Source organism: Bombyx mori, chromosome 8 (assembly GCF_030269925.1).
Source record: "Bombyx mori chromosome 8, ASM3026992v2".
NCBI classification, from domain to species: domain Eukaryota; kingdom Metazoa; phylum Arthropoda; class Insecta; order Lepidoptera; family Bombycidae; genus Bombyx; species Bombyx mori.
This window is the reverse complement of record NC_085114.1, coordinates 1046358-1072951: the sequence shown is the minus strand read 5'-3', so window position 1 is coordinate 1072951 and position 26594 is coordinate 1046358. Positions and strand designations below refer to the sequence as shown.

The following is a 26594-nucleotide window of genomic DNA, read 5'->3' as shown; positions in this document are numbered from 1 at the left end:
TATGAATATACATAAAAAATTTCATGAGAATCGGTCAAGCGGTTTCGGAGGAGTATGGGAACGAACATTGTGACACGAGAATTTTATATATTAGATATAGATTGAATAAAGTACATAAAAGTTTTGTGCCAAATTACACTTGTTCAGTGTTCGAATGACAAAAAAAAAACGCTTTCAGAGAAGGCGAGCGAAACGTTTTATCAAACACTAAAAAAACACTAACATTGTCACAAGTGGCTATGATCATTCGATATGAAATTCCATTATCTTATCTCGCCGTGAAAACACGTTATCTGTTTAGTAAGGCGCACAGAACCATTGTACCAAGCCGTGTGAACCAATTAATTAACCTCTAAGAGCAAAGTATAGCGTGCACTTGACTTAAAATGGATTTGTTCGCGTCATAAAATCTTTTCGGTGAGCGGAAACATTATTATATTTAATTTTCTTGTTCGTAAGTTTTGTGTCTCTGTCTGTGATTGAGGAACGAAGCCGTGATCATATGGGCGAGACAAACTCAGTCACATGGTTGTAGACGAATTCGTCTTGCCCTAATTATATTAAAATTTCACGCAATTAAAATTCTTCAACGGTTATAAATTGTGAAAAAATATTTTCTCTCTTCTGTGAATATGAAAACTAATCGAAACATTGGGCAATATAATTATTAATCAATTAACAAACACGTGATTAGAATGTTAATATACATAATTACCTACATAAATGTCAAATTCTTTAAAAATATTGAGTTTTTGTCGAGAGTTTTTTTTTTCATTTTTAATGCATAGATGGATAAACGAGCTTACGGTCTATCTGGAGTTAAGTGGTCACGGTGATCCATAGACATCACAACAGCAATGCCGTTACCCACATTGTGAGGTGATGTTACCCATGCGTGCTTACAACACGCCCTGCCGGTAAGACAGTGTCGACGTCGTAAAAGCTTATTATTTCACACAAGTGTCATTTTCTGGAATAAATTGTAGCCTATATGACTCCCTGGTCCGGAAATTAATTCTTTGCAAGGATTCATGTCTACTGTGTGATTGAAGGGCAAACAAACAAACAAATGCTCACCCATTCACAACAGTTACAACTGTGAGTCATTCATTAACTATAGATTAGAATTCGCCGCTCTTGGATAGGATGACAATCACAAATATCAAATATAAAAATCAGAAGCGAAGTGTTTGATGCGCCAATTTTAAAACAACAAAATTTTATAGACTTCGAAACTGCTTTTTAATAAAGATCCCTTTAATCCAGAATGCTAGATTTGTAGTTCTTTTTATATATTTTTATTGCATAAATGGGTGGACGAGCTAGCAGCCCACCTGGTGTCAAGTGGTTACGGGAGCCCATAGACATCTACGACGTAAATGCGCCACCCACATTGAGATATAAGCTCTAAGGTCTCAGTATAGTTACAACGACTGCCCCACCCTTCAAACCGAAACGCATTACTGCTTCACGGCAGAAATAGGCAGTGTGATGGTACCTACCCGTGTGGACTCACAAGAGGTCCTTCCACCAGTAAAAATTGTATATGTCATTATAAAAGCAATATTAGCATCAAGCAAGCAAGCAAACTGTTCTCAACGTCAGAAACTATCACATACAGTATAGCTGAAGAGAGCTATATAACGATATTAGGGTCGGATCTACTTATTGATCTGTTTCTCGTAGCTAAAATCATATTGGTAGGAATACCTTTGTAATTTCGTTGGAGTCTCAAGTAACCTGAGTTACAAATTTCAGGTTACAAATTAAAAGAGTAACTCTCAGTACACTAATTCCAAAATAGTCACAATTTATCAAAAACACTAAGACTAAGTCCATTTACAGTTTCAGATCAGTACCACCATAAAAAGAGTTATAAATCGTGTGTCTTAAATTTTGTCTTTCTAATGGCGAAATTCAAAACAGCAGCATATTTTTTTTAAATTGTATGCCCTTGTATGCAGACCATCATACGGTCCACCTGATGGTGAATAGCTACTGTTACCCATAGACGTCAATAATGTCAGGGGCAGAGCCAAGATGGTGTCTACCGTCCATCAACAAACTTCATCAAATGATGGACTTAATCTTTGATACGAGCATTTATCTCGCATAGGGAGCTAGCTTTAGTGTATTTCTTGGTGGAAAATAATTTCTGGAGCCATTGGGCTAATTCAAAGATCCTCAAAAAACCTTCGGCATCGAGATATTAAAGACATTAGATACGACAGAGATTGGAGGTAACTTTAGTTCCAAAACCATCTTTTGATAGCGTGGTTGTGTAAGAGACTCACGGTTAACTGTTTGATAAGATTTAACTGAGATTACGAACGTTGCGGATTCTGCGTTAAACTGATAAATGAATTTTAAGCTGTATCTGTTCTGTATTCGAAGGTGAATTAATACAAATATTGACTGAGTGAATCGTTGCTTCTTTTCGAATAATTCTTTGACGTAATGAGTAAAGTCATAGTTAGTCTATACTAATATTATAAAGAGGAAAGATTTGTTTGTTTGTTTGTATTGAATAGGCACCAAAACTACTGAACCGAATTAAAAAATTCTATCACTGTTTGGAAGTTACACTATTCCCGAGTGACATAGGCTATAACCTTTTTTGAAAAAGATTAGGGAACCTAACTAAAACTCCAATAATGTACCCAAGGTGTAAAAAAATTACCTAAAATATTCTTTATATCGCGTGCCCTACGAAAACTATTCATGATAGAATAAAATAACGTACTACGAATTTGTAGAACACATTATTATTTACAAAAAGTGTAGCGACAGCGTATGTCTAACTATTATAGTTATGCCGCAATAAGTGTTCTTTTATTTAAAAAATAAAACAACGTCAGATATCGTTGAAATTTTTGTTAAAGACCCGAGCGGAACCGGAGCGGGCCGCTAGTGTGTAATAAAGTAGCTGTGCAAATAACTTTCGAGTTGCACTTGTCGAATTAGATTGAACAAACAAATGGGTGGGGCGACAGCCATCATAAAATAGAAGAGATTCGACAAAAACCTGCGCTAACCACGATTTCGAAGTCGTCGTGGCCTAACGGATAAGACGTCCGGTGCATTCGTGTTGAGCGATGCACCGGTGTTCGAATCTCAGGCGGGTACCAATTTTTCTAATGAAATACTCAACAAATGTTCACGATTGACTTCCACGGTGAAGGAATAACATCGTGTAATAAAAATTAAACCTGCAAAATTATAATTTGCGTAATTACTGGTGGTAGGACCTCTTGTGAGTCCGCGCGGGTGGGTACCACCGCCCTGCCTATTTCTGCCGTGAAGCAGTAATACGTTTCGGTTTGAAGGGTGGGGCAACCGTTGTAACTATACTGAGACCTTAGAACTTATATCTCAAGGTGGGTGGCGCATTTACGTCGTGGATGTCTATGGGCTCCAATAACCACTCAACACCAGATGGGCTATGAGCTTGTCCACACATCCAAGCAATAAAAAAAAAAAAAAACTTCAATAATCATATAGTTCGTCACTTTAGACAAATAAAGAAACAAACAATATTTAATCTATTCTCAATTTGACCACAGACTTTAAGCAATAACAAAAGTTTGACATTCAACAAATAGTATGCATGCGTGTGTGTGTAAAATACATGGTAGTGTGTGTAATGTTTTTGTATTGATTTAATGTATTTTTTATGCATAACTTAAAAAAAAAACTATTATCATTCTACACTCCTTCTCTATATTCTCTATAAGTGTGGGAAATTTCATATACCTCCGTCCGCGCAATTTTCGTAAAAAGGGGTACAATGTTTTTGCTTCACGTAATAATATATCACAATAATAATAATAATATTGGCCAAGCTTGGACGTAGCGACAAATTTTTTCGCATCATAATTCCTACCTTTAACTGCAATGTAAACATTAAACAATTTTTCGTGTTGCAGGTGCGCGCTTGCGTTGGGGGATGAGGGTGGAGAGAACGCGCAGATGACCAATGGCTGGTGGGAAGTGGACGTTTTGCGACGTCGTGCGCCGGCGGAAGATTATACAGCCTCATCAGCTTGAAGCTGGAAATTTGAAAAGGTCAGCGATCTTATAATTTACGTAGATAATAATTTCAACCTCACGATCTTAAACGAGCTAAAGTCTATCAAAATACAAGTATATGTACGAAGTGGCTTAGGTTGTATTTAAGAATACAAAGCATTATAAAGGAATAGAGCCGTTTTTGACCAGAAAGACCTCAGGTATAATGTTTGTGTAATGGACGAGACTTAACGAAATTATTGTCAATGCGAGTCTATTTTCTTTCAAATATCATGACTATAAATTCTGCAATATTGACCCATACTTCTTCTATTCTCAGTATTTACGGTAGGCAGCGGTTTGGCTCTGCCCCTGGCATTGCTGAAGTCCATGGGCGACGGTAACCACTCACCATCAGGTGGGCCGTATGCTCGTCTGCCTGCAAGGGCAATAAAAAAAATATTATATCAATTTTATCATCGTAAACTCTTTCCATTTCTTACTTTTGTTATTCCCTTCTAGATGCCTGAGTCTTTGGGACGTGACAGCCCTTGGGGTGGGCAGTACTCTCGGAGCTGGTGTCTACGTCATTATCGGTTATGCAGCCTTCAAGTACGCAGGACCTTCAATTGTGCTCTCGTTCCTGATAGCTGGAGTTGCGGCTTTATTTTCAGGTCAGTGTCATTTTGATTTAGATAATGATAATGTCAGTTGTGTTGTCATAGTTTATACCCAACGGAACCTTATGCTTTTTTTTTGGAATGAAGTTCCTTATGGGACAATGCGGAGGGGTACCCTAACCGGGAAAAAAACGTCCGTAACGTAAGATTTTTATTAGTAACTAGCTGACCCGACAGACTTCGTAGTGCCTCTACGACTAACGAACAGCAATTCGTTTATATATATATATATATATATATATATATATATATATAGATTAACCAAACGTCGTATTGATCGTCTTGCCTGCTACTTTCAGGTTTGTGTTACGCTGAATTTGGAGCCAGAGTACCAAGAGCTGGTTCAGCATATGTTTACAGCTACGTGGCCATCGGGGAGGTGGTGGCTTTCTTTATTGGTTGGTGCAATATTCTTGAAGCAGCGATGGGTAAGTAGAGTCGCATGGCTTAGACGCATATTCATTACATACATGTGGGATTTTGAATTCGGGGTGGGCCAGTGAAACGCTCGATCACTTCACAAAAACTTGATGCTTTATTTCGTCTTATTATAAGTAACCCCAATACAAACGTCTTTCGCCTTCCGGGTTACACTGCGTCTGAGCGTCGTCGCGTCCGGAAACTGCTCTCCTTTTGCTTATGAAATAAAACTAAGTGTTCCGCATTCATTCGCCGTCTTTCTTACTTCCTAACACGACATCTCCTATCTCTCTCACTCAGTCATGGTCCATATCTGTCATTCATCCATATCGCTCCGTTCCGTTCCTACATACATATTATACCTAGAATTACAAAAAGTAGGTAGTGGCTTGGCTCAACTGGCATGAATGGTTTCCATGAGTCTGCCTCGATGGGACTATCAAAACTTATCAGTGCCTCTATATTAATTATAATTAACTAGCTGACACGGCAGACTTCGTAATACTACAATCGATAAATAAAAAACCCAAACTTTTGTATAAAATAAACTTAAAACAAACAAAAGTAATCCGTCCGACGGGGGACATCAAAGGAAAAACAAAATTGTTATTTTTATTTAATTCCGAACATTTTCATATTTATTTTCAGCCGTTCTCGAGTTTTAGCGAGACTAACGAACAGCAATTCATTTTTATATACATATATAGATAATCCAAGCTAGTTTTTTCTCCTGTTTTAGGAAAGTACATAATTTGTAAATGTACATTACAAGAACATTTTGTACATTCGGGCGTCAAAGACGGATTCGAACTAGGAAGCAAAGCCAAACCCTGTATTTTTTTCTTTGCTTATATGCGTCGACGAGCCATCTGGTGTTAAATTGTTACCGAAGCCTATAGACATGAACAATATAAATGTCACCACCCACTTTCAGACATAAGTCTCAATATTATAGTACAACGGCTGCGCCATCCTTAATCTGAAACGCATTACGCATGCGCAAATTGCATTCTCCACTGCAGTAATCGGCAGGGCAGTAGGACCTACCCGCGCGGGCTTTCAGACCGCCTTACCACCATAATATGTATATAAAACTACTTCACCAACAAAGCGGTCAAAACCAACGTTACTCTTCTTCAACCCGTGTGCACCCAATGCCGAGTGTAGGTCTCTTCGAGTGCACCCCATTCTCTTCGGTCTCATGCCTTTCTCATCCAGTCTCTACCAACTGCTTTGATCAGGTCATCGGTCCACCTCGTTGGCTGTCTGCCCACGTTACGACGTTTAGTACGAAGTCTCCACACCAGTGCTTTTGTGCCCCACCGATTATCAGTGTGATGGCATATGTGGCCGGCCCACTTCCACTTTTTCCGAGCAATCACTTTGGCTATGTCAGTCAAACCAACGTTACAACTACCTACAATAACTTCTCCTAATTCCTTATTCGATTATATTTCCTTTTTTATTAGTTGACGTAGCATAGCTTCTCTCTCTTATTCTTAATATACTCCACAGGCGCAGCGAGCTTGGCCCGCGGTCTCAGCATGTACGTGGACGGGATGTGCAACAATTCAATATTAGAATGGGCAACAGCTACAATGCCGATCTCTTCCTCATTCTTGTCACCGTACTTTGATCTGCTGGCGTTTGCATTTGTTCTTGTCATTGGAGGTATGTATTCATTACTTTTGATATTAATATTATACTCGTAATAATAATAATATAATAATACTTTAGGCCGGCCATATATACCGTCTCACTGACAGTTGAGTTTCTCGCTGGATCTTCTCAGCGGGTTGCGATTCCGATCCGGTAGTAGATTCATTCGCGAAGCAGCTACTCTTAAGTTGTTAGGTCTCCTTTGAAGGCACTCGGGTAGCTCTTAGCAAATCCCACCCCTCCTGGCTGAGCCCTTGCTCGCCCACCTGCTCTGGTAAAACCGGAAAGGCCTCTAGGCCACCAGCGATCTCTCAAACATAAAAAAAACCTACACTCAGCATTGGGTGGACACGGACACGGGTTGAAGAAGATTACTTTTACTTCCTCTTCGCGCATGGTTTCAATTTACTTTAACTCGACTTGAGCATGTGTAGTGGCATTTGTTGTAAGCCATCTTGGATCGCTAGAGTATACAGCGCCTTTGGCATTAACATGTAAAGGGTGTGGATTTTTATGATGCTATTGTATTTGAATCTTGATCAGAAGATAAGGTAACGCGACCAATACTGCTTCATAAGCTTTCCTACATAACTTTTAGTTCTTCCCCGACTAACAATAGTGCGCACTAGTTAATGATTGATATTGAAAAATGTATAATGAAATAAAAGTTGTTCAGTTATTTGAAACTTAACTGAGGTTCAATTAAAAACCTCGAATTGTTGATGTTAGCACAAAATGAACCGGACCTTTAATTTCAAAGATAACTGTCGCGTATTAAGCGAATAGTCGTTTAAACTAAATAACATTTCACTCCTCGATATATATTTCAACCTACCAGGCGGCAATATTCAGCTCACTGAGTTTCTCGCCGGATCTTCTCAGTGGGTCGCGTTTCCGATCCGATGGTAGACTCTGCGAAGCACTGTTCTTGCTAGGGCCAGTGTTAGCATCACTCCCGGTTTGAGCCCCGTGAGCTCACCTACACGTCAACGAGAAGCTGACATAGCCTCTCAGCATAGGTAGGAAAAAAAAGATTAATATGTCTTAAGCCCGCCCGAGTTAGTTCCATCCCTCATCTGTTTTTGCTGTAAGGTAATCGCTGATTTGAACTACTAATATATTTCCAGTTTATTTTTCAATTCTCATCTTTGTGGCATAGTTCGGTCGCTAAGAAAGAACACTAATAAAACGTATCGTTACAGTACTGCTATCAGTGGGTGGTCGAGAGTCGTCCGCCGTGAACATCGCGTTTGTCTTGCTGAACTTGTTAGTGATTATACTTGTTGTCATCGTTGGAGCTATCAATGGTAAGTTTCTTGTGCCATTTGCTGTACGTGCTATTTATTATTCAATTGTTTTTAGATCGTGTACCTTTAAAAATCCACGTGACTTCCAAATGTTAAACGAAAATTAAAAAAAATGGGTCTTATGCTTCTTAAAGAAAAGAGATTCAAAATAGGGAAAGATACCTTAAACGAACTAAAGTCATTTGAGCCGTTTGTTAAGACAAAAGGTGCTGATGCTAAGTAGACGGGTTATGGTACATACATAGCGGGACATAAAAATAGTTTTTTATAGTTGATAATGCGAGTTGTTGTTAATTGTGAAGCCGCACGGGTCAGTACTGCCACTTTCCCTATCACAAGCCTACGGGAAAACTAATCTTGCGTTCTGAATTGAAAAGAAAAATGCAATAAAAGCTTCGATCTTATTTTTCGAGTTGACCAGTGGCATTGAGTTGTAGTGATAATAGCCGTTTTAGAGGAGAATGTTAAGCTCATCCACCTTTGCAATTATTCATTCTAGCTGATTCAGCTAACTGGAGTATCCCATCCACGGACGTTCCGCAAGGTAGTGGCTCTGGAGGATTCTTCCCATACGGCGTATGGGGCACACTGAAGGGCGCTGCGATTTGCTTTTATGGTTTTGTTGGATTCGATACCATTAACGCTGCGGCCGAAGAGGTAAATTTGTTTAAAGTAATTTGCAGGGGAGTAATTTTGAATTTAATTATTGATAATTGTGTATTTTTATGTTCCAGGTTCGAAAACCTCAAGAAACCATTCCAATGGTAATATTGATAGTTCTGCTTACTGCATTTGTTTGTTATTGCGGAATTTCTATTGTTTTGACAATGATGGTGCCATACTATCTGCAGGTAATTTGGGTTATTAAACAATTATTATTATTATTATTATTGCTTAGGTGGGTGGACGAGCTCACAGCCCGCCCACCTGGTGTTAAGTGGTTACTGGAGCCCATAGACATCCACAACGTAAATGCGCCACCCACTTTGAGATATAAGTTCTAAGGTCTCAAGTATAGTAACGACGGCTGCCCCACCCTTCAAACCGAAACGCATTACTGCTTCACGGCAGAAATAGGCAGGGTGGTGGCACCTATCCGTGCGGACTCACAAGACGTCCTACCGCCAGTAATTACGCAAATTATAATTTTTTCTTGTTTGATTTTATTACACGATGTTATTCCTTCACCGCAGAAGTCAATTGTGAACATTTCTTAAGTACGTATTTTATTAGAAAAATTGGCACCCGCCTGCGAGATTCGAACATCGGCACAGTCGCATCACTCGACATAAATGCGCCGGGCATCTTATCCTTTAGGCCACGACGATATTATGGAAATAGCTTTTTTATAATGATACTATAGTAGAATTATTTTGTCCGTGCAGTTTGGGTAGTAACAAATAAAGTGTTGTGTGATTTTCATTTAAAATGCCTTCAACTAAATTACAGAACTCCACCGATGCTGTTGGGTCAGCGTTCATTTTCATCGGATGGGAGTGGATGAAGTGGGTGGTATTTGTTGGTGCCTTCGCTGGGATCCTTGCCAGGTTAGTTGAAAATTGTTAACTGCCTTAAAAATAGTTTTAAAGTTCTTCAAAGAAAGCGATAAGGTTCTTTGCTAATTGCAGCTACATTTACGTTACTGATGTCTACGGACTCCGATAACAGTCTAATATAAGGCTGTGAGCTTTTCCTAAGCAATAAAAAAGAAAAGCTCACAAAATATGAGACTTCAGACAAAAAAAACATTAACTGTAATTTGTTCAAGACGTAATTAAAAAACATACAATTATTTAACAATTACTTACAATTAATTACTGGTGGTTGGACCTCTTGTGAGTCTGCACTAGTAGGTACCATCACCCCGTCTATTTTTGCCGTGAAGCAGTAATGCGCTTCGGTTTGAAGGACGGGGCAGCCGTTGTAACTATACTGAGACCTTAAAACTTATATCTCAAGCTGGGTGGCGCATTTACGTTGTAGATGTCAATGGGCTGTAACCACTTAACACCAGGTGGGCAGGTCTGTGTGTGCAAGTCACACACGGTAGAAGTGAAACTTATGAATAAGATATAGATATACTGACTATCCCACTACACAGGAGCATACATATGGACAATGTTTAGTTGGCAATAGTGGGGATGCTACGAAGAGTCGCACAAAGAGGAGACCGAGAACGTCTAATGTGTTCTATCTCATTCTCTCGTCGGCTGAATCCTATACATTTATGTGTTTGTGTCTCTATGGACTTATTTTTTCGTTCCATCGAGTTTAAAATCACAAAGATTCTAAAGAAGATTCACTACAAAAAAAAGTTAAATTTAGGTCTAAATTCAAATGATTTGAATATTTGTATTGTATTTCCAGTTTATTTGGGGCCTTGTTGCCTCTCCCGCGGCTGTTGTACGCGATGTCCTCAGACGGCTTATTGGTCAGTTGGTTTTCGAAGTTAACGTCGTCGCGCAAGTCTCCTGTTTTTGCCACGATTTCGTCAGCTGCTGTTGTTGGTTTGTATGTTTTGATATCTAGTTTTAACCGGATCTCACGTTTACAAAAACAAATTGGTCGCCCAGGCGGATTATGAGCAGTGAGCGTTTGAGCTCAAAGGCTATTAAAATACAGAATACAAATCCCACAATAGAATTGTCAAACCATGGGGTGGCGTGGAGACTTAATAATAATAAAAAAACACGTGTGGCACTCGGGGACTGCGCGGTAAAGCTATTGTATAGCATTTTTATCGACTTATGCAATTAATACATTAGACAGTAATAATTTAATATTAAAAGAATAATAAAGTAAGACCACGCTGTATTTATAAACATTAACAAAAGCAAAACATTAACTGTCCCCTTCACACTCATAAGCTAGACCGCGTGAGAGAGAGTTGGGCAGACTTTTCATTATGCTCATGCAGTGCGACGTCACGCCGCGCGCTTATTCACAAACACTACACCAGCGCAACGTGTGAATGTGTTGAACGCGAGCTACATGGTAGGCGGAGTGGGGCGTGTTAGGTTTTATTTTCGTTACTGAATTTCTTGATTCGATTGCCGCGCTCAAAGCTCTCGATAAAAACTATGCAATAGCCCATAACATAAATGGGTATGGTGTTTTATAAACATATGCAATAACTGGTGTTTTATAAACATAACAATTTTTTTTGTGAAAATTTGTCTCGATAATTGAAATCAAATTCGCAATGAACACGGCACGCTTTGTCATTCAGTTTGTTAATTAATATATTCGTGTGTATTTCAGCCATACTTGCTGGAATTTTGGAACTAGAACAACTCATACTGATGCTTTGTATTGGAACGCTGCTCTCTTACACCGTAGTGGCTGTCTGTGTGATCGTATTAAGGTAAATATTCAAAGTGCTTACCACTTATCATTTACCACATGATCTGTTTTTAATACGCTTTGATTAGCTTCAGACGTATGTATATTAGTATGTAACGGAGTCTTTGAACATGATTTTGACCCCCTTCAAAACGTCGGATTAACTCGCAATTTGGTATTCTTATTATGTATCATGATATTTTGTTTTTTCCAATAATCCCTCTTCTCCCTTGATAATATTTAAAGTCCTTTTTCTGAAGAGAATGTAGCGCAGTGGAAGTTGTCTGGAGTAGAGCGTTACTATTCCGATCCAATGGTAGATTCAGCGACGCACTGGCTTTATTAGGGCACGTCTTAGTAAATTATCTCAGGTCCAGCTCGTGAGCTAACCTACCAGTCCGTTAGTAGCCGATTAGTAGGCTATCAGCGGTTAGGTACGGAAAAAAGAACTGGAGCGTTGGAAAAATTGCGAAGGAGAATATTTAATTTTCACATTTTTTTTATTGGACTAGCTCACAGCCCACCTGGTGTTAAGTGCTTACCGGTGTCTATAGGCATCTGTAATGTAAATACCGCAAACCACCTTGAGATATGAATTCTAAGGTCTCAGTATAATTACGACGGCTGCCCCACCCTTCAAACCGAAACGAATTACTGCTTCACGGCTGAAATAGGCAGGGTGGTGGTACTTACCCGTGCGGACAAGAGGTACTCCTACCACCAGAATTTTGTGAAGAGGGGCTTTATATATTTATAATGATTGAATGATTATTGGTGACCCGGAGGCCTTTCAGTTTCACCAGAACAGGTGGGCGAGCAAAGGCTCAGCTAGAGGGGTGGAGAGGGGCTCTTACTACGAATTATAGAAGGAAATGGAGTAGCAGTAGTTTTCGAATATTATAGATCGAATCTGAATGGCATAATCACCAGAACAACATAGATATTCTGACCGCGAAGCAAAACTGTGAGCTCGTCTTTCGTAGGAAAGGCATAAACTATGGTTAAATTGAACAATATTGTTTATCTACCAACCAGAGCAACGAAATATAATATCTATTTACTATTTATAGGTTTCGTTCAGAATACGCTCCTCAATCGTCTCCAGGGTTCTTCAAGGAGGTATTCGGCTGTGGCTTCAGGCTCGCCACACGTAGCACCGCCAGGATCGTTTACGCAGTTTTGTTCCTCTTTAGTACGTATTTTACATTTTTTTTATTGCCCTTGTAGGCAGACGAGCATACGGCCCACTTGATGGTGAATGGTTACCGTCGCCCATGGACTTCAGCAATGCCAGGAGCAGAGCCAAGCCGCTGCCTACTGAAAAATACGAGAATATGTCAAAGAATTATGTAAGGAGAACTAAAGCTAACTAACGGAGGCGGTTCACTTTCAGTTCTCTGTACATCAATTGTTTAACTGCTAGAAGTTCGATAAATTGTTCGATTTGATTATATCCTTCTAACTTTGTGTTCCTGAGTGTGTTTCTGGGTATTATTTCTGTCATGTATCATGCGAGTCTGTGGCAATCTCCTTTAATCAGTCTTTTTCAAGCGCATTGATTTGCCTTTCTTCACACCATGTTTATACCAAAGTAGTATTTTTCCAACCGATGCGCTATGGCATAATTTGTTGCCAATATTTAATAAGGTTTAATATCCTATTCTAAGTTTTAATGATTTTTTTCAGTAAGCGTATGTGTCTCTATGGCACTTATCTTGGCTCACGTGGAGAGGCCTCTCATACCACTTCTGGTACTACACGTGCTGGCTTTGATGCTGGTCATTATTATGTCGCTTCAGCCTAAAGCGAAGGAGGAGGTAGCTTTTAAGGTAAGTTCATATAATAGCTTAGAGAACCGTTTAGTAACGCGAACGCACGGAATAGTAGTGGTCTTAAAATGTGTGCCACTCCATTGATTTTTTTCCGTTAGTTGGATATTTGGTTCGCATGGGCCTATCTTGTTATCGGAGCTGGTAGAAGTCACGCCGCTAATTCGCTCAGGTATCAATTGTGTTGGAAAATGTTGTCTCACCCTTCCCAGCTAGAATGTATTAACTGCTTCACGCTGGAAATAAATAAAGTAGTGGTACCTAATTGTATGGCCTCAAAATCGGGATGGATGAACTACTTAACAGTCCATAGATATTACCATGTGAACGCCTTCCTTGCCTTGATACCCGTGATCCAAGTCTCAATTGTATTGTCGAAAGGCTGTAGTACCCTTCGACTTTTTTTTATTTTTTATTTTTTTCGGGCCGGGCGCCGAACCTTCTACGAGGTCTCCGCGCCTAAGGGGCTCGCGGGGTACCTTCGACCTGGAATGACTGCTTTGTGGCAGATAAAAGCAGAATAGTGATACCTAAATGAGCCTGCTCACGATACGCCCTACCATACGTAATATATAATACGTATATATAATATAAATATGTTTTTAAGAACATTAAGAATGGCTTAAGTAAAGCTTTTAGAAAAGGAGCCTTATTGATTCCAAATCGGAAATCATCTTTGTTTTCTAGACTCCTCTGGTGCCTCTGATTCCCTGTCTGAGCATATACGTGAACGTGCACTTGATGGCCCTCATCAAACTTCAGACTTGGATTAGAGTCCTGATTTGGCTTGCTATAGGTGAGGATAATTACATATATTATTTTAATTACATAAAATTGAAAACGGTATTAATGGAATTAATATCAGTAAATTAAAACAGCACCTTGTTTAGGTTTAGAGTGTTTTTAGAGAACTTCTTTATTTAAGAAAGTTTTAGTAGATGTAACTATATTTTGTTTTTATAACTTAAACTCGTATGCACTAGCTAGCAACGTGATTAAAATGTACTCAGTACCATCTTGGTTCAGGTCACGGACATCATCACGGACACCCATTCTACTAAGAGACTCGATTGCCTTGATACTATTCCAAATGAAATAAATGAAATAATAGAAGTAATAAACTTTTTTAGGTATACCAGTCTACTTATTAGGATTATGTTGTTTCAAGAAGAAAGACAAAGAAGAAAAGGATATAGTTATGCCACACTCAGATGAGAATGGGAAACCACTACCTGTACAAATAGTAGTAGAATCACCTACGCCGCCTGATAGTATTAATAGAATTGGTAGCCACGGGGACAATACTATACTGGAAGAGAACGAACAAAGTAGCGATCAAATACGTAATGTCAGAAATGAAACATTCAATATCGAGGAAATCAAACATCAAGTGATTATTGAGAATAATGAAGAAAAGGAAGCTAAAATAATAGACCTGTTAGATCAAGTCCTGCAAGCTGAAGAAGAAACATACGGAGAAGCTATCAGTCTGAAAGACCAAAATATAGAAGAAGCTCCTGATGTCAAAGAAGTTATCCACAGAAAATCACTAGGCGAGCTTTCTGACGCAGGGTCTGATGTATCATCAGGTAATCAAGTATTATCTAAATATGATGTAATAGCGCAGGTCCACAGAGAGGATCTGCCTAAGGTAACTGAAGAAGAAGAAGAAAAAAGAGATGATGACGATGATCTAGAACAAGAAACAGAACAACACGAGCAAATCACTGCTTTTAATGACAGTGAGACCAATTCAAGGACCGATGAATCTGGATATTCTGACACGTTAGATAGAAATCCTTTCAGTGAGTCTCTTGAAGAGAAAGAGGATAGGGATGAAGAAGAGGCTCCTAATATACCAGTGCCACCGCCATTAGATGAAAATTTTTTTAGAAGTCCAAATTTTAAGAAATCTTATACAATTTCATCGAGACCTTTAAAAAAAGAAATGTCCGAAGAAGCAGAAGAGATTCCAAGACAAAGCGTTCAGTCGAATAACTCTCATAGCGATGACAATATTACGTTTGGTAGTGATAGACAAAAACATTTCATGAGTAAGCTAAACGATATATTTCAAAACAAGATAACGAATAACCAGGATGATGATGATGAAGAACCAAGAAAAAGATCACAGTCGACTGGAAATGCACCTGAAGACAACACTTTCACCGTAAGTCGTCCGTCTATATTCCTAGATTTGAAAAAGGAGATTGTCTCTCGTGAAGTGGCTCAGAATTTGCGACCTGTCAATCCAGACGAGACGAAAACCGAAGAAGAATCAACAGAAGAAGACAAACAATTGACAAGAGCAGATTTAAAATCTAAGTTAGAAAATATATTCGCTGCGGGCGGCCCTCAACTATTAAAACCTAGGCTGATGAAATCTAATCCTCCTACACCTGAAGAAGCATATCAAACTGATACATCGAGCACAGAAAGTATTGCCAAATTAGCGAAGCTGGACAAAAATGATACTTTAAAACGTCAAAAAGCTAAGTTCGGTGAAGTATTGAATTCCTTTAGGCTCAGTTTTAACAAAGACGATGCAGTTTGAGGAATGACTAGCGTCTTAGTTGCTCGGTCGTCCATTCGTTGAGGATCTACGAAATTATATAGAAAAACATTTTGGTTTTCGCGACTCGTAAATATAATTAAAAATACTTTTACGTAAGCAGCAAATTTTATCGTCAGGCAACTCAAACTTATGGTTGCAATCTACTGGGATACCTGGAGAGTTTTGCAGGAACTTCGAAGAGTGACGGAAATACTTACACTTACCAGATCAATAGCATGTTTTACTTGATGATGCTGTCAAACGAACATAAAACGCAATGATATGATCCCAGTTCCAAGTCTGGGTTAACGCAGCAAACTATTTATTATTATAAGACTAAGCCAAGTGCCTTATTTATCATGTACAGTGACTAACCATAGATAATAATGACACGAGTTAGTTTTTAAGTTCTATCGTTTGTTATATAACTATTTAGTAAGCCATTTTGCCAAAGACTGAATTGTCACAAGCAACTTTATATTATATTTTCGCGTTATTTAAAACATTTAGTAATTTCGCGTTAATTATTAATATAAATCTAATTGGTAATTCAAAAATCACTGTAATAAAACATTGTTACATTATTTGATTTTTCTCGTCTTTTAATTCCTTTAAAAGTCCTCAAAAGCTATATTTAGTAAGTTTGTCAACACTGTATATATATGTCTGAAATATTCTATGTTTATTGCTGTCATCGAAGGCAGGAAAGTGTAGTACTCTGAATCTTAAAGTGAGTAGCTTATACACATTCATAGACAATGAGGAGGTTCTCAATTGGGAACGTATTTTTTTTTTCTATGTAGGTTATTTTAGTTTTCCATCGTAACCAAACTGAGTTCGCTAAGTCTTGTTTTTATCGCTCGGATTCGACTATAATGTTATCACTTTTTTGATAATGAAGATCTGTTTTTGATTTAAATTTCCAAAGATATAGTTAGGTCTCAAAGAGATACCTACCTTTCAAATGAATGGAGCAATATGCTTATAAGAAATACACTCATTCTTAAAGAAGAATTTCCATTAGTCAGATTAAATTTGAAGTCGTGGTCTAAAGGATAAGACGGCCGGTGCATTCTTACATAAAAATCAAACCCGCAAAACTATAATTTGCGTAATTACTGGTGGTAGGGCCTCTTGTGAGTCCGCACGGGTAGTTACCATTACCCTGCCTATTTCTGCCGTGAAGCAACAATGCGTTTCGGTTTGAAGGGTGGGGCAGCCGTTGTGACTATACTGAGACCTTACAACTTATATCTCAAGGTGGGTGGCGCATTTACGTTGTAGATGTCTATAGGCTCCAGTAACCACTTAACACCAGGTGGGCTGTGAGCTCGTCCACCCATCTAAACAAACAAAAAATCTATTTTAAATAAATGTAACATAATTCATAAAATAAAAACAATACTTGAAGTCGTCCTTCACCGATGATTGATGGTAAAGAGCTTTCACATTTCGAGTGGTGGAGGATCTCGTTGCGTGCGCAGGTCACTAATTGTCGGATCCTAATAGTGACTGGTATTAGTATTATTGGTTTAACGGTACTATTCAGCGGCTATGCGATAGTGTATTCCGATTTGAAGGATAAATTGACCTTGAACTTGCCGCAACTCCAGTTATCATAAAAGTAAAAAAATAACAACACCTTTTTCTCACGGGCCATGGTCAAAATCATTTTAAGCCAAAAATCTGTACTAATTTCTACCAATAAGTATGTAAAATACGTACGTACTAATATGAAACATAGTTTTCCCAAAACCAAATTTAATTAATACCCATTTAAAAATTCAATAACAATTACAAAACTTAGATAATCTCAAGAAGTCTCAAATTTGTATATTTCATCGACAAAATTACGTATCTCCATTTCCTTGGCGCAGTTCAACAGAAGTTCATCTATAATCTTCTCTGATATACTGAAAAAATGGTAATTAAGGATTTATTGCACCAGTTCGTCTCAGAAAAGTGACTCTTTCTGGAACAGATGAGAGTTTAATATGACGCATGGCAAATGTGTTTTAAATTGGCTTACTGACTAAATTGTTCTGCAGTTCAGAAGATCATTTTAAATGGCATATAATATGGCTTAACAAACTCTAGGATTATTTAGTGTTAACCTTTAGACTTTGACTTTTTTTAGGTTGAAGTTTCAAAATTGTCTTGTACAATGGCTGCTCTTTTTAAACTTCGGCATCTAACTGCTCACGGCAAAAACAATCTGGATGGCGATACTGAACCGCGCGGGCTAATAATTTGCTTTTATACCCTCAGCAATGATGCAAAGTAATGGTTTAAGGTAGATGGCAAACGTCCCAGAGGACGCAGTCCCACGAGATGGTCGGACCAAATACAATCTTCTCTGACCATCAACTTCCACAATGCCCTTCATGAAGCTAAGGATCGCAGCAAATGGAGGGAAATCGTACGGGAGAAACTGATGCATGGGGGAGTCACGACCATCAGTAATGAGGAAAACGACGCAAGGAGGAGGAAGAATGGTGCAACCAAGTTTTTTTGGTTTTATTACATCATAATAAGCATTTCTTCATTGGAAACAGTTTGTGTGTTCGATACATGCAATATGTATGTATGTATTATTAAAAAAATGTGCCTGCATGGTTTGAGCTCTGGCTCGATCGCATAATTTGATACCATTGACGATGTTACATTAAAAATAAAATCGTATCGTATTTATGAACAGGGAAAACTAATACGTGAGCTGCCTTCAACTGCTAATAATTAATTCCCTTAACTTACTCACGGTAGCAGCATCATCCTCACACCTAGTAGTATTGAGTCTTGTAAACCTTCACGGGGAGATACCACCACCCGGCCTATTTCGGCCGCGAAGAAGTAACATTTCAGCTTAAAGGATGGGGCGACCGTACTATAGAACAAAGACTTAGAACTAATGTCTCACTCAAGGCAAATGGCGCCATTTACGTCCTTGATATCTATCAGGTGCGGAAACCACTTAGCACTGAGAAGGCCATAAGCTCGTCCACCCATCCAAGCTCTTAAATGTAACAAACAAGATCAACTCTTAAATCACTCGCCTGCCAATCGTCTCCCAGGGTTTTCCAATAGTGCTGTTAGCATACATAGGACTCGTCAGCATGTGCTGGACGAATTTGGTTCTGTACTGGAACAGATTGTTAGACGTCTGCTCATCAATGTTGAAGGTCAAGCGGAACCTGTCCACGTCCTTTGGTGACGGCCTCTGGCACAACGATCTCGGAGTTTTTTTCTGTATTGTTTCTTCTAGGATCTGAGGGTGATGTGATCAGGTTGCAATTCTGTACGGATTGGTACCGTGGTCATGTTTACTCTGAATGTCGTCCGTCATTGCAAAATGTTATAGTTGTCAGTCAAGATTTTTTTTTATTGCCTTTGTAGGCAGACGAGCATACGGCCTACCTGATGGTGAGTGGTTACTGTCGCCCATGGACTTCAGCAATGCCAGGGGCAGAGCCAAGCCGCTGCCTAAAAGCCGGTGTCTTTGCCGGTCAATACCATCAAGATGACCGGTGGCTACCTAATTATAGTATCATTGAATGCTCAGTAAGAGAGTCGCCCAGGCTTAATCTGTGCGTTTTATTACTCATTCGGTGTCTTTAAATTTACCTTCAATAATTGAGGGGTGTTGGGCTGACGTGGACTCCCGCCGCTTACGCAGACCAGCTGAGCGTTTTTAGTTCCACTGACGCGTTCGTGTCTCCCTCTGAAAGGTTTTTGTAATTGGAATAGGTTAATAGAATGAGGTAGAGGTCACTATCGCAAACCCAAGGTTGTTGAGTATAACATGTTCTTAGGGATACGTATTTTTTTCCCCTACCTATGCTGATAGCCTTGAGAGGCTATTTCAGCTTCGCCCTAACGTGTGTAGGCTCAAACCGGGGTGTTGCTAACACTGGCCCTAGCAAGAACAGTGCTTCGCAGAATCTACCACCGGATCGGAAACGCGACCCACTGAGAAGATCCGGCGATAAACTCAGTGGGCTGTGTCCATGGGTTAATTCGCTTGTCTAGCCCTTCCTCGCAAGCGACTGGTTCGACGAGGACGGTGACCGGTGCTTGTGGTGCCTTAAAGCACCGTTAATGGATCCTGAGGATCCGTAATGACGTGGGGATACGTAGCGGTATTATTAGTTTTACGGCCTCAAATTAGGCTTTCATCTTGTGTACAGGACAGCAAACAGTCCAGAAAAAGTATTCCTAACCCGAACCTAATTAAGACATAAGAGCGTAACAGACACACTTAGTTACGCAATTATAATTATAATATAGCCTCAAAGATCTGACAATACTCGACAACATTTCTAGGGTCAGCAGACTAAAGCACATAAGTCAAAAAACTCTACTTTACAGGAATTAAAAAAAACTATTTAGAATCTTATACATTGACAAACTTAATAATGTTTATTTGAATTATATAAGTCTATAACACTAACTTATTATTAAAATTAAATATTTTAAAGTTAATGTGATTATTTAATAATTAGATGACTTAAGTTATAAGGAACACAATAATAGTATGAGTTAAGTGAAAAAGATCAACAATTAAGATATATATTATAATAATATAAGTCATAAATGTAAATAACAACTCAATGTTTAATTAAAATTCTTCTTCTTCATCGAGTTCTAAAATATCTGGATCAGTATTTCGTAAAGTTTCCAACGTGGGAAGACTTATTTAAAATTCATGGAAAATATCTAGTATTAAAGGGAGCAGCGAAATTAAATCTTTTTTTTTCTCGATGGATATGGGTAATGGCTGTATAGATATTATATCATCAGTTTGAGAACCCCCTATGGATGATCTCCTTTTCATAGCAACTGTCTTTATAAAATTGTCACTTTCATCTAACGGTTTCATTAAACATCCTCGGCAGACAGGTTCACGTTTACCATGCACAGTAAAAAAGTATTTTTATGTCTTCATTTTAAGCTTTTGCTTTTCAGGTTCAATAGCTCGTATTCTTTACTTAGATTTATCTTGAATTTCCATTAAAGACGCCAAATATACAGATATTTTTGCATATGACCCCATTTGCCAATATTCTGTAAATATGGCATGCCTATCAGTTAAGGTATACGTTCTAAACATTTCATTCTGCAAACAGGTAACTCTTTCAAATTCAAAATCGTTTATTTCAACTTAGATGTCAGTATAACATACTTGTTGAATGTCAAAATATAAATAACAATGTTATCTTTACCACCGGTTCCAAAAAAAACCACAGTCCTGAGAAGAACTGGCGAAACAAACTCAGCGGGCTTTTTTTTTTATTTTATCTCAATTATTATTTTTGCATAGTGCGATCTGATATACATTTCCCTTTAAAGTTTTGTATGCCTGTCCTAAGTTACGTTTTTTTTCTCTCTTTTTTTAGTACGTATACTCTTTTTTGGAGACACATTAGGATTCATTGAAATTTCATCACAAGTACTTGAACTTGATGTGATTGGAAGTCTCGGTAATTCATAACATGGATCTCGTACAGAATCATCACTAGAGAAGTCAAGTACAGAATAGTATGTTAAACTACTGACTTGACCTGATGATGTTGACGGTATAGGATCGTCTACTACTAGGTTATCTGTGTTCAAAACCGACTGCTGATTTACATTTTCTAAAAAAGGACAAGACAATTATCTATTTATAATGATATAATATTGATATAATTACGTAATTTGCAAATCATAATTTTGAAGATATGTAAAAATATACCTTCATTGCTTTCCAGATGAGTGGATAACGCCATTTCAACTAATTTCTTGCCTCTTTGAATATTCATCTTAAATAATTAAAATACTTAAGCACTCACACACAACTAACCAACAAACTGTGCACAATCGACAACATTAGTAAATTAAAACCACTTACCGAAGTATTGTTTACGTTATAAATATTTTTAAGTAACCACTTTCTCTAAAAAAATGTTACATTTTGATGTTCTTTATAACATAAGTCAGACTTCTTACGTTAATAACTTTGTACTTATGGTGTTCCTTAGAACATAAGTCCAGTTATGTTTTTTAGTTCGTTTGGTTATATTAGGATTTGATAAGGTTGATACAGAACGCCGCTTGAATACGCCATGAAATACTTGAGTTTGATTTATGTGCTTTAGTCAGATTGTGTGTTGAGCAAAATGTAAACCGATGATGTAATAAAAAATAAATTGAAAATTTTGACTTATGTGCTTTAGTCTGCCGACCCTAGATTTTTGAATCCGTAAACAGTTATTAGTCCCGGATGTCTCTTGATTTTGTTCTGTTGTATTTTTAATATAATAAATACGAGATATTAATAGTCGAATCATTTAAACTTTCAATTACTGGTGGTAGGACCTCTTGTGATTCCGCGCGGGTAGGTACCACCGCCCTGCCTATTTCTGCCGTGAAGCAGTAGTGCGTTTCGGATTGAAGGGTGGGGCAGACGTTGTAACTATACTTGAGACTTTAGAACTTATATCTCAAGGGGGGTGGCGCATTTACGTTGTAGGTGTCTATGGGCTCCAGTAACCACTTAACACCAGGTGGGCTGTGAGCTCGTCCACCCATCTAAGCAATAAAAAAAAAAACGCCAATGCTATTTTCCTCACTTAAGACCTATTTACTTTAAAAAAATTATGTCGATACTTCATTTCCACTTGAGAGAAGGTCAAAGATAAACAGTTTCATACTTATAAATAGTGTTAGTATGAAACTATGTACGTAAGTAGGTACTTATGTCTTAAATAAATTATTAACCAAGATCTAAATTGATATCATTGATTACTGTAATACAATTGGCAATACGATGACATCATAGCTGAGAAAAACCGATTTATCATATGTTTTTATTTAGTGATGGGTTTTTGTGCTGCTTCATGCATTAAGATTGAGAATCTGATCAAAGTTCCAAAGTGGGTGTCGGCATTCATGTTGTGTGATTTCTACGTGGGGTTTTATATTTATGGTGGGCAAGTGAAACCGTTGATCATTTCACAAAAATTTGATGCTTTATTTCGTTTTATTATAAGTAACTCAAATATAAACGTCTTTCGCCTTCCGGGTTATACTGTGTCTGCCGTCGACGCGTCCGGCAACTACTCTCCTGTTGCTTATGAAATAAAACTAGGTGTTCTGCATTCATTCGCCGTCTTTGTTACTTCCTAACACGACATCTCCTATCTCTCTCACTCAGTCATGCTCCATATCTGTCATTCATCCATATCGCTCCGTTCCGTTCCTAAATCTATAGGAACCATTTAGCAGCAGTTTTGCCGTGAACTCATTCATCCATCTAGAGCAGTGAAGAAATCTTCTACAATAATATAATCCGGTGGGGATCGAACCCGGTCATCATGGTACAGAACTCAGTCAGAACCGCTACGAACCACATAGTACCCAAAGATTGTAGATTCGATTAACAACGTGATGATCAAATCAAGATTCTGTAATTTCACGCCACAGTACCGATAGTTATTGACACAGACAAAAGTAATAGCTGCTAGTATAATATATCAAATGTATTATATCGTTAGGGGACTAACAATGTCACCATGAGATAGGGTTGTCCGTTCATTAAATTAGCATAGCTTTATTAAATCATATTTAGACAATTTATTCAGTTTTTTTTTTATTGCTTATATGAGTGGACGAGCTCACAGCCCACCTGGTGTTAAGTGGTAACTGGAGCCCATAGACATCTACAACGTAAATGCGCCACGCACCTTGCGATATAAGTTCTAAGGTCTCAGTATAGTTACAACAGCTGCCTTACCCTTCAAACCGAAACGTATTACTGCTTCACGGCTGAAATAGGCAGGGAGGTGGTACCTACCCGTGCGGACTCACAAGAGGTCCTACCACCAGTAATTACGAAATTTATAATTTTGCGGGTTTCATTTTTATTGCACGATGTTATTCCTTCACCGTGGAAGTCAATCGTGAACATTTGTTGAGTACGTATTTCATTAGAAAAATTGGTACCCGCCAGCGGGATTCGAACACCGGTGCATCGCTCGATACGAATGCACCGGACGTCTTATCCTTTAGGCCACGACGACTATTAGCTATTTAATCAATAACTATTTCTGCCAACAGTAGCGTCAAAAACTAATTAATCGTAAGCGCTTACTTAATTGTCTTTGCAGGAAGATAGACCCACAGTCTAATTAATGGGAAGTAGTTACGTACGGTCATGGACGTCAACAGTTCTATCAACTCGACGGAAAATTTATCAAGGGAAGATATTCATCAGATAAGTGTTCTACGCTTACACCGATCAAAGTTTATGTCGTCCAGTTGCATAGTGAGGAGTAGATATTAGGGTCACTAAATCCGTCCTCGCCGAACCCGTCGCTTGAGACGAAAGGCTCGACGAGTAAATTAACCCTTAGACACAGCCCACAGAGTTTCTCTCAGAATCTTCTTAGTGGGTCACGTTTCCGATCCGGTGGTAGATTCTGCGAAGCACTGCTCTTGCTAGGGTTCGTGTTAGCAACACTCCCGGTTTGAGCCCCGTGAGCTCATCTACTAGTTAAGGTTACGCTGAAATAGCCTCTCAAGCCTATCAGCATAGGTAGGAGGGGAAAAAAGTGTCTCTAAACTTGTTATATTTTCTGTCAAGGAGAAGAAATCCATACTACCAAGCAGCCCAGTTCAAGGAAAATTAATGAAAATAATTCTCGAACTTTCAAACAAAACATTTATAATGATATATTATTATCATGTAGGTACATTATGAGTAATTTAGTGAGTAGATAATATCTATTAATTTTACGATAAATTAAACTAGCTGTAGTGTTTTTTTTTTACTTTAAGTTGACGCATAAAAAAATATCGAAATATAGCCGGAAACAATTGTGATTCACTTCAAGAACTTTAATTATATTGGGGTAAAGTTTAGGTATTTTGATAATGAATATACAAACAGGAAATTAAGAGGCCGTGGATTGACGTTCCACCCGCACCGGCACCAAACTAGGACTTTCTCTTCTTCTAGAACCTTTTAGGGCTCCGTAAACACAAACTAAACACAAGTACTCTCGAACCACGATTACCCTTAGGAAAACTTTTCATTTCGACCCGGAATCGAATTCAGATCCCGCCGTACAGTTTTCAGCCAGTAGACTGAGATGAAGAGCTTACAGCAAGCTAATATAGCTACTAGTGCAATTGCTTAGATGGGTGGACGAGCTCACAGCCCACCTGGTGTTAAGTGGTTACTGGAGCCCATAGATAGACAACGTAAATGCGCCATCCACCTCGAGATATAAGTTCTAAGGTCTCAAGTATAGTTACAATGCCCCACCCTTCAAACCGAAATGCATTACTGTTTCACGGCTGAAATAGGCAGGGTGGTGGTACCTACCCATGTGGACTCACAAGAGGTCCTACCACCAGTAATTACGCAAATTATAATTTTGCGGGTTTGATTTTTATTACATAATGTTATTCCTTCACCGTGGAAGTCAATCGTGAACATTTGTTGAGTACGTATTTCATTAGAAAAATTGGTATCCGCCTGACATTCGAACACCGGTGTATCGCTCAACACGTATGTACCGGACGTCTTATCCTTAAGGCCACGAGTATTATGAGTTCGCGCGGTTAGGTTTTGCTATTCGCCTTCTTAATGAAATAATCCGTGTTTAAAAATCAAATCAAAATTCTTCTTCTTGTCCTTATTATCCTATATAACATAGGGTTGATGCAGCATGCTCTCTTAAGAATAGGAATTTGGCATGAGTTTCATGACCAACCACCAGTCATATATGAACCTTTCTTGGGTTATGTGTTTGGGAGTCTTAACGACGAAAGGAAAGATCTTCCACCGAGCGGGTGATATTTGCTCAGTAGACCGACGGTCCGAATGTTGTTGTTCGGAACTTGTATATATGCAAGCTTATCTTGAAAATGTCGTAAGCGAGATTCAGGCATTTGTCAATTATCTTGCGTTGTATGATGGCTACCCGCCACATCACTCCCCTCCGAGACTGGAGGTCGTGTCATATTTAGTTATCGTTGTCCGTGCTGAGATTAGCTTGCAAGTGCCAGGGCTGCTCGAAGTTTGCGGTGAGTCGAAACTGAGCTTGAATCCTGCGTGATGTCGCCAGTGCTGCTCGAAGTCTGCGGTGAGTCGAGACTGAGCTTTAATGCTGCGCGATGAGGCAGTGTAGGTGCGTGCCGTAGGGCCAGGAAGCGCGGTGAGTCGGCTGCGATGGTCCCTGTTGAGGCTGCGATGCTGGCTTGCTGTGGGACAACTGTCGATGACTTGCTTTTATCTGCGAGAATGCGGGGATTGTGGTAGCCGAAGTTTTTGACGCGCTGATGATGAATCAGAAGGTTGCGTGTTCACATCACGTCGCAGGTCACCAGTTTGGGAGTCTTAACGACGAAAGGAAAGATCTTCCACCGAGCGGGTGATATTTGCTCAGTAGACCGACGGTCCGAATGTTGTTGTTCGGAACTTGTATATATGCAAGTTTATCTTGAAAATGTCGTAAGCGAGATTCAGGCATCTGTCAATTATCTTGCGTTGTATGATGGCTACCCGCCACATGTGTCCATAATATATCCATTGCAACGTGCCATGACACGGCTGCGATGGGTTTTTCTTCCTTTTTTAGTGTTTCGTTTAGTCCATCTATCCAAACGAACCATTAATACATATATTACGTATTATTTTAGTCATCTCTTCTTGATACGTTCGCAAATTTTCAAATTAACCAGACGTCTTGGAGTTGGGGAAAATTCCAATGAAAGGTTCTGCTACATACAACACACTAGTCAAGATAAGAAA

General features: G+C 38.8%; 2 protein-coding genes across 3 annotated transcripts in view; one reads left to right on the top strand and one right to left on the bottom strand.

Moving 5' to 3' along the window:
* Positions 1–259: 259 nt before the first annotated feature.
* Positions 260–16383, top strand: LOC101738249 (cationic amino acid transporter 2). The gene is made up of 15 exons (XM_012689754.4): positions 260–417; positions 3927–4065; positions 4531–4682; positions 4988–5116; positions 6624–6779; positions 7970–8074; positions 8574–8731; positions 8809–8925; positions 9524–9621; positions 10442–10581; positions 11336–11438; positions 12487–12608; positions 13103–13245; positions 13933–14041; positions 14376–16383. The coding sequence occupies exons 2-15, from the start codon at positions 3977–3979 to the stop codon at positions 15797–15799; spliced, it is 3045 nt and encodes a 1014-aa protein (XP_012545208.1). The 5' UTR covers positions 260–417; positions 3927–3976; the 3' UTR covers positions 15800–16383.
* Positions 16384–17543: 1160 nt separating this feature from the next.
* LOC101735373 (uncharacterized) overlaps positions 17544–26594 on the bottom strand; it is a 72595-nt gene continuing 63544 nt past the window's right edge. For both annotated transcript variants that reach the window (XM_038012464.2, XM_038012463.2), the window contains 3 exons: positions 19421–19517; positions 18853–19064; positions 17544–17712 (listed from right to left, as the gene is read on the bottom strand). In XM_038012464.2, coding sequence (XP_037868392.1) covers positions 17613–17712; positions 18853–19064; positions 19421–19517 — 409 coding nt within the window. In that variant the 3' untranslated portion in view covers positions 17544–17612. The remainder of the gene's footprint in view (positions 17713–18852; positions 19065–19420; positions 19518–26594) is intronic.